General features: G+C 41.0%; 1 protein-coding gene across 3 annotated transcripts in view; it reads left to right on the top strand.

The window, feature by feature from the left end:
* plpp1a (phospholipid phosphatase 1a) overlaps positions 1-18,792 on the top strand; it is a 98,556-nt gene that overhangs the window by 66,695 nt on the left and 13,069 nt on the right. For all 3 annotated transcript variants that reach the window (XM_080185951.1, XM_080185960.1, XM_080185969.1), the window contains exon 4: positions 1,894-1,951. In XM_080185951.1, coding sequence (XP_080042077.1) covers positions 1,894-1,951 — 58 coding nt within the window. The remainder of the gene's footprint in view (positions 1-1,893; positions 1,952-18,792) is intronic.

Below are 18,792 nucleotides of genomic sequence, written 5' to 3'. Positions count from 1 at the left end.
CAATGAGAGAAAGCGGAGGGTTATGACTGTTAGAAATTGCTTGTGTGGGTAGGACAACGTTTTCAGCAAATGACTGAGGCACGAGTGTGAAATGGCACACTGATGTGGGTAGGAGTGTTGGCTGTCCCGATGGGGTATGAGGAGCTGTCTGGAGAGAAAGGAAAGAGTGCAGCTGCAATGTGTTATGCTCTAATGAATGCTGTGCAGGAGAATGCTGGGAAAGTGAAGGACAGTAACAGCCAGTGATAACAGACTCTACTTCTCTGTGCACCTCAGATCCTGAATCCTTTTGGTGCAACTTAGGGGGACCACACTTCTGCTGCTGGCTTCTTGGGTCATTTTCTTGCCCTCTTTTGAGTCCGGCTGCTTAATTTAAGAGGCTGGATTCTTCCTTCCACTCTTGGGAAAAATCACCTCATTGCCACATCAGTGTGCCATTTCACACTCATGCCTCAGTCATTCGCTGAAAAAGTTGTCCTATCCACACAAGCAATTTCTAACAGTCATAACCCTCCGCTTTCTCTCATTGTGTGAGAGAACTCAGATACCTCAGTAGTTTCTCCAGTTGAGAGTGAGAGACACAGAAGGCAGCTTTTTCACGACTCCTCATCATTTCTGTGGCTGCTGCAGCCTTAGGAATATTTTGCAGCTGAGTCCTGCTAGACTCTCTTAAAATCATCCCTCATTCGGTGCATCATCATGCTCACCCTCTCTAATTGGTTAGGAATCCTGAACATAAACATAAGAACTAGGAGCAGGAGTAGGCCATCTAGCCCCTTGAGCCTGCCCTGCCATTCAATAAGATCATGGCTGATCTGAAGTGGTTCAGTTCCACTTACCCGCCTGCTCCCCATAACCCTTAATTCCCTTATTGATCAAAAATCTATCTCCCCATGACTTAAACATATTCAACGAGGTAGCCTCCACCACTTCAATTGGCAGAGAATTCCAGAGATTCACTCCCCTCTGAGAGAAAAAGTTCCTCCTCAGCTCTGTTGTAAACTGCACCCCACACACCCCTCCCCCTTATTTTGAAGCTGTGCCCTCTAGTTCTGGATTCCTTTCTAACTGGAAAGCATCTCTCTACCTCTACCCTATCTAGCCCCTTCATTATCTTGTATGTCTCTATAAGATCCCCCTTCAGCCTTCTAAACTTCCAACGAGTACAGGCCCAAATGGGATGCCAGTGCCATGACAGGTAAAGGCTGCTGCTGATTCCTACTGGTTCCTGACCTGCTGTAAGGGTCTGAACGAGCAGACCACCAGCTCAATTAATCAGTCAGTCCCTATTTAAGACGCCAGATTCTGATCACAATTAGTGGTTCCCACCTCCTCAGTGGCTTTAGAATTCTACCCATTGTGTCAGTTACAGTAATATATTCAAGGTGTTTTGAATGTTGTTAATGTTTGCAGAAGCTGTATGGAACTTGCTGTGGAAAAATTGTGTTCAATAATGATTGTATTGGATGTGCTGAACAGAAGCTTTTAAACTGGTTGACTTGAGAAGATTGGATAACATTGAAATAAAATCCAGTCAGAAGATAAAAATGGCATCAAAGAAATTCCATTAACTCTTGTGATTGGCAATATAGACTGACATTTTACTTTCACTCCCACCCCAAAATCAGGGCAGATGTGGCACGCAGAACAGAATTCTCTGTTGGTCTTGGGCAGGATTTTATGAGCCTAAAAAATGAGTTTTATACCTGTCAATGATAACCAAAAGTTTTCTGAAGTTAATCTACAGTAATTTAAAAAAAAATTGTGTATATTTTCATATGTTCGCAATTGTTTCTCACAATATTGGCTGATTTTTTTAAACAATCCAGTTTTGTCCCTGGAAGTGACACCTCAGTGAGAATTGTAATAATATTGTGTTGTTTGTCTCTCCAGGTTGTCCTTTTTCTCTGGCCATTCATCCTTCTCCATGTACTGTATGATGTTTGTCGCAGTAAGTATTTTTATATTTTTATTGGCAAATACACATTCGCAGCACGTTGTCCAGCTGTTTGCCTCATTAACAGTGCCATTCAAATCTGCAAAATTTGAGAGGATGTTTAACTTGCAGATGGCTCTACCACACAGCTGAGTTTAAGTGTGGGGGAGAGTTTCCTTTGCAACTGTAATAAAACTGAGAAGTGGAGTAAGGGAGGAGATGGGAACCACTAATTGTGATCAGAATCTGGCGTATTAAATAGGGACTGACTGATTAATTGAGCTGGTGGTCTGCTCGTTCAGACATCATTTCATAGTCTTTTGACATTTTTAAAGTTATCCAAGCTTTGAATAGGACACAGGAGGCACAGGGAAACAAACTCTTTTCCAAGATCCACATACTGTGCAGGAACAGATGGCCAGCCTTTGGCAACAATGGAGTTTTAAATGTTTTAATTCGCCCCAAAGTGGGTGGCCTTCAGGTTCGGACCATTTTGTGCCTGGAATTTCTTGAGCTCAATTTTGGTGCTTTGATGTGATATGCAGCATTTACAGATATCTCCAATCTTTTCTTTTTCTCCCCACGTCAGAGCGCTGTTTAGTGGTAACTTAGTAATATTACATCAAGACACAAATGGCTAGTAACAGTTTAAAAGTGCAGTTATTGAAACAGAAAGAAAGTCAATAAAGCACTGGTCTCTGCAGCAATATTGTAATGACTTCATATGCTGCTGCAGGGCTTCCCATACTAGATTAAGGGCCATCAAGCTTAAAGGCATTATTGGCTGCTATGGAGCTCAGATTGATTTCTAAAAACTTGTTAGATCTCTTGTTTTTTTTCATGTTGCTGGTTGTGGCCTATTGACTGGCCTCGAGGTCTGATTGTCATAACAAAAACAGCCTGTGAGAAGGTAACTGGTGTTTTTATTTGTAGAAACCCTGCCTTTCCACCAACTCCCCCAATGCATTAGACAATGGCAAACCAACACAAACTTATCTCTTCTTCATTGCAATCTCCTCATTGCCTCCATCCAACCCCACACGCACACGCACACACACACCCCCGCTGATGTACAAATGCAGTTTTAAAAAATATATATTCATGCTTACTAAATGTTTTATGAGCCGTAAGGGGAGGAAACATTTTGATAACCTATATTACCTGGATATTTTCTTTAGCATACAACGAAAACCCTATTGTAGTGACTATCCTATAATCTGTTTTGTATATCAAATGTCCCATACATGCAGAAATGGAATTTCAATATTTTATGTAGCTATGAATTATAGTGATGTGAAATTTTAATTGAGGTAATTGCAAATATTTAACTGCTTCAAATGGTCTGGACAATAGTGATTTCAGAATTATCTGTCTGAAGCCCCTTGTTCAACTGCTCGCATACCCCCATGTTTTCACTTGAGAGGCACACAAATCTGAGACATTAAAATGGGATTGTACGAGGATAAAAATGAGGAAGCATTATTCTATTAAACACAAAGTAACTGCTTGGACCAATTGTTTGTAATGATTGAAAATCATTTTGTTAGAAATAACACTGAGATTATACAATGTGCTTTTTAATTTTTTTATATTACTCAGTATTATGTTGTCATGGTTTGAGTTGTGTCTTTTTTCAGAAAGGTGGAAGATTTCTGCCCACAATGCAGAACACACTACTCAGAATATAAGATATGACAAAGACGACAATAAAAATCAGGAGCCAGTGGATAGCAAGTACCAAATGCAAGTTTTGAAATTTTGAAAATGGTCAGATGAGAGCAAGACAGGGAAAAAAATTCCATAAGATCCCTAGAAAGAACAAGTTAGAACAGGAAACTTTGAGTCCTCATTACAGCACACTGGAGTTATAGGACAAGTAATGTGTAGGGTAGTGGCCACCCAACTTGTAGGTTGATAATAAGGAATTAATTGAGGAGCACTGCCCCAACTAGTATTGTTAAAATAAACATTGTGAACATCCATAAGAGATTGTGGTTTAGAGATGAGAGAGGATTTACCTGTCAGATAAATATTTTTCTTCTATCCTGTCAAGGCGTATGAGAGATGATAGAACTTTCCAAGTACTGTAATAATGTTGGTTTGAAAGCATTAAAGAAAGTTAAGATTTTTTGAGGGCAAGGGAAAATTGTAACACAAAGACTAAACTGTGCTTCTTGGGGCCAGATTTAGCATTGTAGGCAATTTATCAGTTCCAGTATATAGTGTGGGATATGGTGTGAGGTATGAAGTATCAATGTCAACGTTGCTACACTTAATGCTGTTTGACTGCATGACGGCCATTATGGTGTCAGACTGCCTTTTGATTTTAACAAGTTTATAACACCTCCTGATCAGTGTTTAGTAAGATAGTTAGTTTGTATTAGAGGTGCCAATTTCATACATCTCCCAACTTGCTTAGGTGGCACAACCTCCAGCATTCTGTTGAGACCTACATTAAATGTCTAAGTACAAATTTGGTGCTTCACCAGAATCCCAGACTCCCACCTCCATAAGATTCCCTTCACACTCTCACTGTGATTCTTGCTGTCTCTGAAGAATAGCTCACCGTCCTTCCAAACCGTAGCCTATAAAAACTTTATCCCGTTCATAATTCTCCTGATTATCCTATCTGCATCAATTCTCCCTGAATAATCATCTTGGGTAACCCCAACTTTCAGATGAGATGTAAAACTAAGACCCAACTTGCCCGCTCAGGTTTCATCAGTTTTGGTCTTCATTCTCCGTCCTTTATACTCAGTCTGAAGGGCTTTGTTTTGCCATTTCCCTTTCCACTTTTGAGATCTCTCTCAAGTCAAGTTTTTTGACTGTATCTTCAATCATTTTCCCTAACTTATGTTCAGTGCCCTGCAGGTTCTTATTGTTTGCAACATTCATTACATGAAGGATATTGTATAAACTTCTTTTAAGCCTGACATTGGTAGTGGGGAAAATTCTAGAGTCCATTATAAAAGATTTTGTAGCAAAACACTTCGAAGCAGTGATAGAATCAGACTGAGTCAACTTGGATTTACAAAAGGGAAATCATGCTTGACAAATCTATTGGAATTCTTTGAGGATGTAGCTATAGTAGAGTTGATGAGGTGGGGGGGGGCAGTGGATGTGGTTTATTGGACTTTCGACAATATACAACATAAGAGATTAGCATGCAAATGAAACTGCATGGGATTGGGTTTAATGTGTTGAGATGGATAGAAAACTGGTAGACAGGAAACAAACAGTAGGAAAAAGAGGGTCTTTTTCCAAATGGCAGGCAGTAATTAGTGGGGTACCACAGGGATCAGAGCTAGGACTCCAGCTATTCACAATATATATTAATGTCTTAAATGAAGAAACTAAATATAACATCTCCAAATTTGCAGATGACACTGGGTGGGAGGTCAGCTGTTAGGAGGATTCAGAGATCCTTCAATGTGATTTGGACAAATTGAGTGAGTATATCATTGCATGGTAGATACAGTATAATGTGGATAAATGTGAGATTATCCACTTTGGTTACAAAAACGAGAAGGCAGATTGTTGTCTGAATTAAGAGGCAAATGTGTAACAGGACCTGGGTATCCTCATACACTAGTCACTGAAAGGAAGCATGCAGGTGCAGCAGGCAGTAAAAAAAGGCAAATGGTATGTTGGCCTTCGTAGCGAGAAGATTCGTGTACAGGAGCAGGGGGGGTCTTGCTGCAATTATACACCTGGAATGTTGTGTTCAGTTTTGACCTTATCTGAGGAAGGATGTTCTTGCTTTAGAGGGAGTGCAGTGAAAGTTTACCAGACTGATTCCTGGGATGGCAGAACTGGTGTATAAGGAGAGATTGAGTCGGTTAGGATTATATCCATGGAGTTCAGAAGAACGAAGGGGGAATCTCAGAAACCTATAAAATTCTAACAAGACTAGAAAAGGTATTTGCAGGAAGAATGTTCCTGATGGTGGGGATGTTCAGAACTAGGGGTCATGTCTAAATATACAGGGAAATCTTTTTAGGGCAGCCCTCTGAGCGAAGAGGTTTCTCTTTATTTTAGTCCTCGATGATCGACTCCTTATCCCGAAAGTGTACCCCATGACCCAGAAAGATTATCCAACTAAGGGAGACAACTTGTCAGTGTCTATCCTGGCTTCCCTTTCTCTACACTTTTTAACCGTTATATCTTGCTGCTCAGCTGCATGAAACCAAATCCCAAAATCATATCTTGGTTTTCACAATTTATACTTTTTAAAGTTTGTTTATTAGTGTCGCAAGTAGGCTTACATTAACACCGCAATGAATTTACTGTGAAAATCCCCTAATCGCCACACTCTGGTGTCTATTCGGGCAAACTGAGGGAGAATTTAGCATGGCCAATACACCTAACCAGCACGTCTTTTGGATGTGGGAGGAAACCAGAGCATCAGGAGAAAGCACATGCCGACTCTGCACAGACAGTGATCCAAGCTGGAATTGAACCCGGGTCCCTGGCGCTCTGAGGCAGCAGTGTAACCACTGTTGTATGTTCTCTGATGTTGAAAGTGATCGTAAAGGTGCAATTTTTGGTCTTTTTGATTTGGTATTTGCTTTCTCTTAAGTGCATTTTTTGGATGGCTTCAATTTCCTGGAATATTTTAAAAACATCACCTTGCTTGAGGTTTCAGATTCCAGCATCCACAGTATGTTGCTTATTTAAACTTTTCGCGGTAGTCGCTCTCAATGGAAAGCAGAAGTCCTGCTGAGTGGAACAGCACTTAGCATTGCCTGCATTGGCAGGATACTGTGAGCTCACTCCTGTCATTTGAGACAATTAACTGGATGGAACGTGGGTTTTGTGAACACTGGAGTTAAGCTGTAAATACAATTAACACTCAGTTAAAAACCATAGATGTTTACTTCTCAGGAATAAATTATTGGCTGTCAATGTCTGATCCAGTTCTTTGCTAGACCAATCCAAAATTCTATCCCATTAACCTTAACACTCTGCTTCAAATAAATCCCTTCAAACATGCAGTGGGTCCCTTTATCAATTTGGTGAAGCATTCCACACCTCAACTGCTATCAATAAAGATGTTGACCAAAATTTTAGGTTACTTGTCCGGATAACCAGAAGCGTGTGAAATCGTGTAAGATGTTGGCCCTATGACCCAATGTCTTCGCACACTCTTTCAGTCGATGGTGGGTATGAGAGTTGAAACGCAACTGCAGACCATCAAACAGGCAATTTTAACTCAAGAAGACTCCAATTCAATGTAATTTTACATGGCCCGTTTTGCTTTTACAACTGGTGATTAATTATTTACTTTTAAGTTTCAACTTCACCGCAGGGTGGGGTGAACTGCCCTAGGCTGAAGTAAATTTGAAAAAAAGGTGTCTGGTGACTCAGGTTTGTGTTTAAATGTGCTGCCTACACCCTCTTTGCATCATTTTCCGATTGTTAATTTATTTCTTTTAACCGGTGTGCCGTTCCCCGAGACAGCTCTGTTGTGTCCGTCTCCCTGAGGGAACACGTTAGATGTGCCAGCCTCACTTTCTTCAGTGCCTGTCCTCTTCCCTGGCAGTGCTGAGTCTTTCCTAGCACATTTTTTACATTCATTCTGGGACTGACCACAGCCGGAAGCAAGTTTTGTGCCTGTTTCCAGTCCTGCCTACATCCGCACCCAGCGGACAAAATATTCAGGGTATTATTCGTACTGTATGCCTCTTAGTGAGAATCTACATCAAAATTTCCTCCTTGAGCTAGGGCTGTACTGCATTTCCTTTCTTGCTTTAGTGAAATAGTGAGCAGTGGAGGGTGATTTTGTACTTTTAAAGTGCAGGATTTATTTTCTCTCACCCCAAGTAGCTTATTCCTAATGCTTTACCGAGTGACCTAGTTCACGTAGACTGGGATTTAAGCATCTTTTTGAATGGTAGCTATACGTTGACTTGGAATGGCCTCAAATTTGTGTGAAGTATTTTTTCAAGTTACTTACTTTGTTTTGGTTTATCTATGCAAGAAGTTTTAGTTTTGCTGTATCTGATCTATTAAACAGTACTATCCTTTCTCCATGGAGGATAACCAGTAGAAAGGAACATTTCAATTAAACATATCAGTTACACTGAAAATGTTTCCAATGTTTTAGTGCCTGGCCCCATTTGTTAGAACTATTGATTGTCATTTTTTTTCCTAAAGGGTTAAGCATATTAATGGGCTTTCCCTACACGTGATATTTAGAGAAATTACTACAGCATTGCAATAAGTGCTGTTTGGGATTGATAGTTTGTTTGAATGACAGAGCAGACTTGATGGCCTAATTCTATTCCTATATCTAATTGTCTTATGAAAGAATGTCCTTAGCTGCGGAGTGGCTGTACTAAGTATCTGTAGAAATGAGGGTCACTAGTTTATCTTGAGAATTCTCCAAAGTTAATCTTTTTTGTGGTTCTACAATTGTTTAATTCTCATTATAGTGTGTAGTTATGAAGGCTGCATATGAGACTAAGCAAGAAGTCTCTCAACACCAGGTTAAAGTCCAACGGGTTTATTTGGTAGCAAAAGCACTAGCTTTCAGAGCACTCGCTGCTCCTTCATCAGGTGAGTAGGATTTCAGTTCACAAACAGGGCATATAAAGACACAATCTCAATTTACAAATTTTGCAGCGAGAGCTCCAAAAGCTAGTGGTTTTTGCTACCACATAAACCTGTTGGACTTTACTTGGTGTTGAGAGACTTCTTACTGTGTTTACCCCAGTCCAATGCCAGCATCTCCACGTTATGAGAATAAGTACAGTGGAGAATCTGCCCTGGTTCTTTCAGTGAATTATCCGCAGATCCCCATTCCAGTTCGTGTACATTGCAAGAATAGTGTATTGATAGTTACATTAGGTAACAGCAAAATAACAAGCATGACGTGCTACCTAATGACATGTGATTCATAAAGTGAATTTAACAATGGACTCCATTTGCTTAGCGACCAGGAAGCAAAAGGCTATGTGTAATAGCATCTAATTCACAGGTGGTGGAGTTTAAGATTTCCTGACATGCCAATTGCAAACCACATCCTTAAATGTGTGTGTTTATGATGATAGGAATATGTTTTAAACCAGCAACTTCAGCATGCTGTGGTCAAGTTTATTTTAATTTGAATAATCATACAAGTTAACCATTTATTTTCCAGTTTTCTTCACTGGGTTCCTGGCAATGACTTGCACTAGAGTGTAGTTCCATAGTTATCAGCAGCTCCCCTGTGCTTTGTCCAAATGCCCAATTCTTTGTTTAAAAGCTTGGACAGTGCTGTTTAGCAAGTTATGAACTATGAATGGAGATAATGCAATCTTGGGGGGAAGCCCAGTCTTGCCTCTACTCTGTGTGCATTTAACATTGTTTTAAAATGGATTTGTAACAGTTTTCTTTGCATTTTGTTGCATTGCCTCAAATATGCTTTATTGAGTCAGCTTTTTATGACTTGAATGGACAATCGTTGAGAAACTATGAGTGACTCAACTACTGAACAATTTTAGTCCCATGCTGGTGGGGTAAGAAGGTAAAAATAGTACAAGGAATCTGTCAATGAAATGGATCACAACTCCCTGTGGTGACTCTGCAGCTGCACGATACAGCATTTTGCCAATGACTCAGATATCAGCTACTCCAGTATTTTGCTCGTTTTAATTTGGAGAGTGAAAGAAATCATGGTTTACCCAGTTATCGGGACTAATATTGATTAAATACTGTAAAAAGCATTTGTTATCTAATATAATTTTGACGACTCCTATAATTTTGCATTGTTTTCTCCCTGCTCTTGTTCAGTACCTTGCCTGAGTGGTAATTCTTCAATGTGGGACTGGATTCATTGAACCTGGAGGGCATCAAAGCAATGCCCAGTCCTGCCCGCATCTGACACCCACACAATAGGAATCCAGTGACTCTATTTAACCTGCTCCAGTGCAACGGAGTCAGATTGAAGAATAGCTTCAATTAGGTAATAACACAGAATGAGCTCAATATGTTTCGATTTCACACCAGCTGTTTTGTTTACTAACTGTACGCTTAGGTGAATTGCATTTGAACAGTCTCTGAACTGGTGCAGGAGGAATTCCAGTTTTTAAATAATATGAACCATTTTAGTTTTTCACACTCTATTTACTTTTTGCAGTATAAATTCCCATATATATTTTATGATAGAAATTGCTGATAAAAACACGTTTGTGACATACAGTCAGTAGGTGTAACTGAGCAAATGTCATACAGTCAAGTACAAAGACTAAACAAGGGTCTGATTTAGGCTCCCTTGATATTCATTTCCCCCTGCTGAGTAGAACCTCAAAGAATGTAAAGGCACAGCACATTTTCTAATGAATGCTTTATTATATACTCGGACACAAATTCAGTTTACAATAGCAAATGCCATGTGATTAAACTTTGACTTTTCAAGTGTTTGAAAGACACAGATGCAGCTAATCAACATTGTTGAATGCCGGCCAGATGAAAATCAACTCCTTCAGACATTATAGTTTCATCGTCAGCAAAAAATAAATCTTGAGAGCGTGCAGAGATGAATATAATCAGATTTGTTCAAGCTGTAGTCGTGCTGTTAAATCTCAGTATAAGTTTAAGCTAATTAGCAGAACCAACTCTTGGAACCAGATGTTCCAAGCAGCAAGCAACTGTGTTGCTTGTGGAGAAGAAGGAGCTGAGAATGAGCACAAACAAAAAAAAGCTTAAAACTTTTGATCACGAACAAAAATAATTTAACATTTTTATTCCCAGACTCTCTATAAATCAAGGGACGCAAGCACAATTGGGTCTTAAATTTAACTTGCAGCTCTGGCAATTTAAGTATGCTTTACAGAATTTCAAACTCCATCTCAGGATGCCTAACCCTCTTTACAGAATAAGAAACCTTTGGCTGAATGTGGAATCAAGTCTCAGTCAACTAATCCACTCTCAGATAGTGGGTGCATTTAATATCATGAGGCTGCGAGGCTGCATGCCTGCATTAAATAGTCATTTTATCATTGACCATGGGCAGCAGAGTTTCGTAGGCCTTGGCAGCGGTGCAAGTGCTGAATCCATGACTTCTATTGCACTGCTTGTGGACCGGAAGAAACACAAGTGTTTTCTCCAGACCTACAATAAACTGCACCTGCCCCACCTCTGACTCCCCCCCCACCCCCCAACCCCACCAAGTGCTATCTCCTGTCTTTGTGATCAAAACTGCCCCCCCTCCATCCTGTGCTTCCCCATTGGATGCCGTGGTCTATCTCATCCCCCACTGTGACCAGAATCCTCCTCCATGATCTTGCTTACCTGTCTGCAATTTTAGGGTTCTGTCACGTCATGTGAAGCAAATGTCCTGTCTGAAGGGCCTCCAACTTGTCAATCAGGATTCTTGTGTTGACTGAAACCCTACTTAAAGGAACTCTTGGATTAAAATTGACAGTACTTTCGGAAAACCCATTTTTTTCAGGTTTTCCTATTGCTCAACGGCACTGCCCTTCCACACAAAACTCACCTCCCAATCATAACACAGATAGATTTTCAGTATTTTTAACAATTGGGAATTATCAGCAAATATGATGGCCTCCTCATTGCGTTCTTTTTCTATAATTGGACCCAAATGTGCAGGAAGCCTTTGAAAATTGTGCACTATTGGTTGTTTGAAAATTTGGATTGCTGCTGAATGTAATATGTTATACATACTGTGGTCAGCTTCTTAAGACCCTAAACAGTGAAACCAGGAACAACAAATATTTATTTAGCACTTTTAAATGTAATGGAATGTCCTAAAGCATTTAACAGAAGCATTATAAAACAAAACCATTTAAAGACATAAGAAATTACTTCAGATGACCAAAAGCTTGGTCATATAGATAGGGTTTTAAGAACTGTCTCAAAGGAAGAAAGTGAGTGGAGAGGTATGGGGAAGCAATTCCAGAGCTTGAGGCCTAGGAAACTGAAAGCATAGTGATCATTCATGAAGCAATTATGATTGGTAATGCGCAGGAGGCCAGGGTTAAGGGAATGCCCTTCAGAGGGGAAAAGGCTGGAAGTGATTACAGAGCTGGGAGAGGCAAGGCTACAGAGAGATTTGAACTGAAGGATGAGAATTTTAAAATCGCCACATTGGCTCTTGGCCAAACAATGTAGGTCAGCGAGCACAAACATGATGGGAAAACTGGTAACATTCAGCAGTTTTGGATAACTTCAAGTTTACAGAGGGTAGAATGTGGAAGACTAGCCAGGAGTGTATCAAAGCAGTCAAGTCCACAGATAATGAAAGCATGGATCATCAGCAAAAGACGAGCAGTGAACTAGGCAAAGTCAAGTGATGATACAAAGGTGGAAATAAGCAGTTTTAGAGATGGCAGAGGTGATGGCCTAGTGGTATTATTGCCAGACTATTAATCCAGAAACTCAGCTGATGTTCTGGGGACCCAGGTTCGAATCAAGCCAAAGCAGATGGTGGAATTTGAATTCAAATATCTGGAACTAAGAATCTACTGATGACCATAAACCATTGTTGACTGTTGGAAAAGCCCATCTGGTTCATTAATGCCCTTTAGGGAATGCAATCTGCTGCCTTTACCTGGTCTGGCCCAAGTTGACTCCAGACCCACAGCAATGTGGCCCTTGGGCAACTAGGAATGGGCAATAAACGCTGGCCAGCCAGCACCGCCGATGTCCCACAAATGAATTTAAAAAGAGATGGCAGGGATATGAGGATAGATCCAGATCAAATATAACAAAGTTGTGAACAGACTGGTTTAATCTCGGGGAGAGATGGAGTTGATGATTAGGGAGTGGAGTTTGGAGTGGGGAACAAAAACAGTGGCTTTGGTCTTCCCAATATTTAATTTGAGGAAATTAGTGCTCATCCATTCTGCCCATGGATGTTGGATAAGCAGTCCGATACTTAGTCACAGTGTAGGAGCTGAGAGAGGTGGTTGAGATAGAGTTGGTTGCTGTCAGTGTACATAAGAAAACTAACACTGTTCCTTTGGATGAAGTTGCCAAGGAGCTGGAGGTACACAAGAAATAGGAGAGCCAAGGATTGATTTTCAGAGGACCCCAGAGGTAACTGTGCATGCGCAGGAAGAGAAGCCACTGACTCTCTGACAATGATTAGATAGATAAGAATGGAGCCACACCAGCTGGATGATGAAAGAAACACATAGGAAAAGAATGGTGTGGTCAGCCATGTCAAAGACTGCAGACAGTTTGAGATGGGCGTGGGGGGAATATGTATCTTTGTCACAGTCACATATGATGCCATTTGTGACTTTGATAAGAGCAGTTCTGATACTGGAGCAGGGCGGAGGGGTTGGAGGGATTCAAACGCAGGAAAATGGAAATGGTTTTGGGAGATGATAAGGCATTCAGGGATTTTGGAGAGGAAAAGGTGGTTAGAGACAGTAGATCACAAACAGTGAAGGAATCAAGGGATGGTTTTTGAGGCGAAGGTCTTGAGCAGTTCATGAAAGAGTCTGTAGGAGACTGCTACCTGAATGGTAAGTTTATGTTTAATTGCCTTGTTGTGGAGCTGCAATGAGCACTTCTGGCCACCCCTTCCTGACTGCCTGCTTGGGGAGAGCCCCATTGTGTGTGCTTTGCACCGGGATCATGGCCTGATTCAGGCACAAGCTAATTTCTAGGCCTTCCAGAGAGACCTGTAGCCCACAAGAGGGAACAGGACTGATAATTGAAACCAGAACATCTCAGCTTAGTTGGTAAAGTTCTAAAATGTTTTGATTCACCATTAATTATTGTCATTATTCTTACTGTGAAAAGTTCTATCCTGTTTAAATCACAGCTATGCATTTTGTAGCTATCCTATATCCAGAAAAGATGAACTGCAGCAGAGGGTGATCTTAAACAACAACTCAGACAATTTGTTAAAAGGTATGTTTGTTGTGTCACTTCTAGCATCCTGAAAGTGCAAAGGATCATATGAACTTGCGATAAATACTGATGCTGATAATTATAGTCATCTTAGCTCATAGTGTTGAACCCAACTCCACCCCACTCATAGCAACTGTTGCTTACAAATATCTGTTCATACCATTGAGAGTACAGATTTGTTGGCTAGATGAGCTGAGAACCAGCACATTCTTGGTTAAGATTTAATTATGTATTAATAAACCACATGGGGGGCTGTTTGCAAAAATATGAACAAATCACCAAATGATGCATCATTTAATGACATTGTTAACCATTACAGCCTGTTATAACTGGAGCCCTGTCTATATCTACTGTAATTATGTGGCTCCAGCCCAACACCTACAGATAAATCAACTATTACACATTGGTTTAGGTGGAATTGACAGCATAATTATGCAACTTGAACATATGATACCAGGTGAAGGGAAACTCATCATCAGATCCAAAGACTTTGGCGTTCACACCCAAATCTATTGAACACTTGCTTCTTCCATAGTTTCTTGCATTTTTTACATTACCCACAAAAGAGCAGAACAAATCCAACCCGGCCAGTTCTGTTTCCATCAGCGAACTCTCCATCATCAGCAAAGTGATGGAAGGTGTTATCGATTGTACTGTCAAGACACACTTACTCAGCAATATCCTGCTTGCTGACACTCAGTTTGGTTTCTGCCAGGGCCACTTAGGTCCTGACCTCATTACAGCCACGGTCCAAACATGGACAAAATGCTAAACTTGGTAAGTGAGTTGAGAGTGACTGCACTTGACGTCAAGGCAGTATTTCACCAAGAGTGGCATCTATCAAAACTGAAGCCAATGAGAATTGGGGCAAACCCTTTGCTGGTTGAGATATACCTAGTATAAAGAAAGATGGTTGCGGTTATTGGAGGTCAATCATCTGTCCCAGGACATCGCTGCAGGAGTTCCTCAGAGTAGAATCCTAGGTCCAGCTGCTTCATCAATGACTTTCCTTGAGTCATAAGATCATAAGTTGAGATTTTTGTGTTTGCACAGTGTTCAGCACCATTTGAACTCCTGTGATACTGAAGTAGTCCATTCCCATACGCAGCAAGATCTGGACAATATTCAAGCTTGGGCTGACAAGTGAGAAGTAATATTCATGCCGTTCAGGTGTCAAACAATGGCCATTTCCAACAAGAGATAATATAGCCATTGCCGCTTGACATTCACTGAAATATCCTATTAACAACATCCTGGGGGTTACCATAAACTGGATTAGCCATATAACTACTGTGGCTGTAAGAGCAGGTCAGAGGCTTGGAATCCTGCGGTAAGTAACATACCTCCTGATTCCCCAAAGCCTATCCATCATTTACAAGGTGCAAGTCAGGAGTGTGATGGAATCATCTCCACTTGCCTGAATGAATGCAACTCCAACATCACTCAAAGCTTAACTGACATCCTATCCACCACCTCCAACGTTTGCTCCCTGCACCACCAATGCATGGTTGTAGTAATGTGTACCATCTTCAAGATGCACTGCAGTAAGTCACGGCAGCTCCTTCAATAGCACCTTCCCAAATCCACAACCTCTGTCATCTAAAAGGACAAGGGCAGCAGATGTATGGGAACACGATCACCTGCAAGTTCCCCTCCAAGCTCTTCCGATTTGAACTGCGTCCAGTTCTGGTCACCTTACTACCGGGAGGACGTGGAGACCCTGGAGAGAGTGCAGAGGAGGTTTACCAGGATGCTGCCTGGTATGGAAGGACTGGGTTATGAGGAAAGATTGGGTAAACTGGGGCTCTTCTTAGAAAGACGGAGATTAAGGGGGGATCTGATAGAGGTGTATAAAATAATGAAGGGTATAGATAGAGTCAAAAGTGGCAGGCTTTTTCCTAGATTGGAGACAAATATCACGAGGGGTCACGAGCTAAGGGTGAGGGGGGAGAAGTATATTTTGGATACTAGAGGGAGGTTTTTCACACAGAGGGTCGTGGGGGTATGGAATGCACTACCAAGTAAGGTGGTGGAGGCAGGCACGCTGGACTTGTTTAAGGTTTACTTAGATAGGCACGTCAGCGAAACAGGGATGGAGGGTTACAGGAGACGGTTTTAAAAAGGGTCAGAGCCTCGGGACGATACTGGAAATGTAATGCTACATGTTAATGTCTTGTCTCTTTTAATCCGCAGGTGTGTCGGTCCACCTTGTTGTCTAATGAGGGGCATGCACTCGGGGGTCGTGCGTGGGCTGCTCTTGGATGTTTCAAGAGTGGCTTAGTACTTCGCGTCAATGCGTGTGCTTAAAACTAGACCAGCAGATGGGCACCACAACAGCTCAGTGACTATCACTGCTAGCTGTGCAGACACATGGATTTGGGCCAGTTCTGTGGGAGTTTGCGCATTCTCCCTGTGGTTGCGTGGGTTTCCTCTGGGTGCTCTGGTTTCCTCCACACCCCAAAAATGTGTTCTTAGGCTGATTGGTGTAACAAATTGTCCCTAAACTATTCTCCCCTGAATCTGGTTACAATAGGGGTACCATACGCATATGCATGGGTCAAGGTAGGTGTAGGAAAATACTTTAAGATGGCGGTGCGGGCTCGTTGGGCCAAAGGGCCTATTTCCCATGCTGGGTTGTTCTTTGTTCTTTGACTTGGAACTATATCCTCCACTTTTGCTGGGTCAAAATCCTGGAACTCACTCCTTACCATCACAGTGGGCGTACCGACATCACATGGACTATAGCAGATCAAGAAGGTAGCAAATCACCAACTTCTCAATGGTGATTAGAGCTGGGTGATAAATGTAACATAGCCAGTGATTTCCTCAATCCTTGAAAGAATTAGTAACATAGGAATGTAGGAAAGTACTGGGCCACATGATTGTATAGTTCACCAAGCTGCGCCAAAGCAAAAAATTCTTACTAGCCTTCTCACTCAAACATCTATCCAATGCAATTATTTTCCTCACACAATCTCATTCTACTGCATCCTTAGCTAGTACACTCCACGTGGTGACCTTCAGAGTAATGCACTCGAACTTAAATTGAAATGCAGGGAAGTTATGTTAGACTTTTGTAAAGCCTTTAGTAGACCACATTTCCAGTACTTTGTATATTTCCAGCCACCATATTACAAAAAGGGATACAGAGATACTGGAGAAGTTGTAAAAAACGATTTACAAAGATGAAACCAGAGCTTAAAGGTTACAAGTTCCAGGAATGATTGAAGGTGTTGTATCTGGGGTTGGTCTGAATTTTTTTTTTTTGGAGGAATTTGCTAGGGCAAAAGGAGGGCAGATGCTTCTGCATGTGGAGGAATCCAAAATTATGGGATGAGGTTTGTGTGAAAAACAGACATAAATCCAGTCCAGTCGCCCAGTCTGTTTCTGTTCTGAAAATTCTTTCAAAAAACACTCCATCATTTAACTTGCCCTGTGTCCCTTGGTTCTACCATTTTAGGTAATCTTGATATGTTTGAAATTTAAATTATCTGTTCCCTTCAGAAACTTGAATTTGAGCCATTTTTCTCTCCAGACTAAATAATCCCAGTTCTCCTCATTGTTTTAACAGTTTAAATTAGATGCCTGTTTGGTTGTTCGTTCTTCTACCGCCAGCAATGCTTGAACGTTCTCAATTAACTCCTGAAAACCAAAACAGTGCTCATCAGGACCTTGTACATTCATTGTAGCCACTGGGATTTGTGCTTCATTCATGTGCCTACACAGGGTGAGGCAGTGGTGTTGTGGTCTCTGACTAGTAATCCAGAAACAATGCTCCGGGGTGTTGACTTTGAATCTCTCCATGGCAGATTTGAAATTTGGATTCAGTAGAAATCTGCAATTAAAAGTCAAATGATGACCATGAAACCATGGTCAAATGTGAACCATCTAGTTCACTAATGTCCTTTTAGTGAAGGAAACCAGACCATCCTTTCTGGGGCTACATGATACTCCAGATGCACAGCAATGTCTTAAATGCCTGTGAAGAGGAATGGGAAATAAATGTTGACCTAGCCAGCTACACCCATATCCAATAAATTTTAAAAAAATCCCAAGATTAATTTCATGTTTGTTTCAGATTCACCAATGATCACATCTCTCATGCTGTGTCATGTTGTCTAGAAGTAATTGGGCTGAATTACCACTGGTTATTGCCCTTCCCTAGCCTCGGTACCTGGCATTTTTCCATATTAAACACCACCTTCCACTTATCACCCCACCTTCCCAACCAAGGAACGTCTCACTGCTACTTCCTTACTGTTCAAAACTCCAGTTTCTCCAAAGAGAGGAACTTGTTTTCTGATCCCCAGCTCTAATAATTTATAATAAAACAGAAATACGCATAGCTCTGATGCCTGCATCACACATCTGATGACTCCTTGCCATGCTGATTAAGTTTTGTGCATTATCAGCCATTAGTTTCTCTGGGTTAGTTCATTTTCAATGAAATATTGCCTCCTGTTTTCTGCCAGTGGACTTGTCACTTATTTGGCATGGTTTCAAAAGCCTTGCTGAAATCTAAATATATAATGCTCAAAGAATTTGAATTCCAGCATATTTGTTAGGAAGAACCTTCCTCCCATGAAGTTGCTTTGACTCTCACACCATGTCTAATGTATTTTATTACACCTTTCTTCACATTACCTTATAATAAGTTACCACAACCAACATTATGCTCATGGACCTGTGATCTTCTGGGTGATCCTTCTTCCAATCCACAGGCTAATTCATTTGATTTATTATTGTCACATGTATTAATATACAATGAAAAGTGTTATTTCTTGCATGTTATAAGATAAAACATACGGTTCATAGAGAAAGAAATGAGAGAGTGCAGAATGTAATATTACAGTCATAGCTAAGGTGTAGAGAAAGACCAACTTAATGCAACATAAATCCATTCAAAAGTCTGACAGCAGCAGGGAAAAGGCTGTTCTTGAGTCAGTTGCTATGTGACCTCTGGTTTTTGCACCTTTTTCCCGAAGGAAGAA

This window comes from Carcharhinus amblyrhynchos, chromosome 1 (genome assembly GCF_965287045.1).
Source record: "Carcharhinus amblyrhynchos chromosome 1, sCarAmb.v2.hapA, whole genome shotgun sequence".
Classification (NCBI taxonomy): domain Eukaryota; kingdom Metazoa; phylum Chordata; class Chondrichthyes; order Carcharhiniformes; family Carcharhinidae; genus Carcharhinus; species Carcharhinus amblyrhynchos.
The sequence above is the reverse complement of the archived record's forward strand: the minus strand, read 5'-3'. Positions and strand labels throughout refer to the sequence as shown.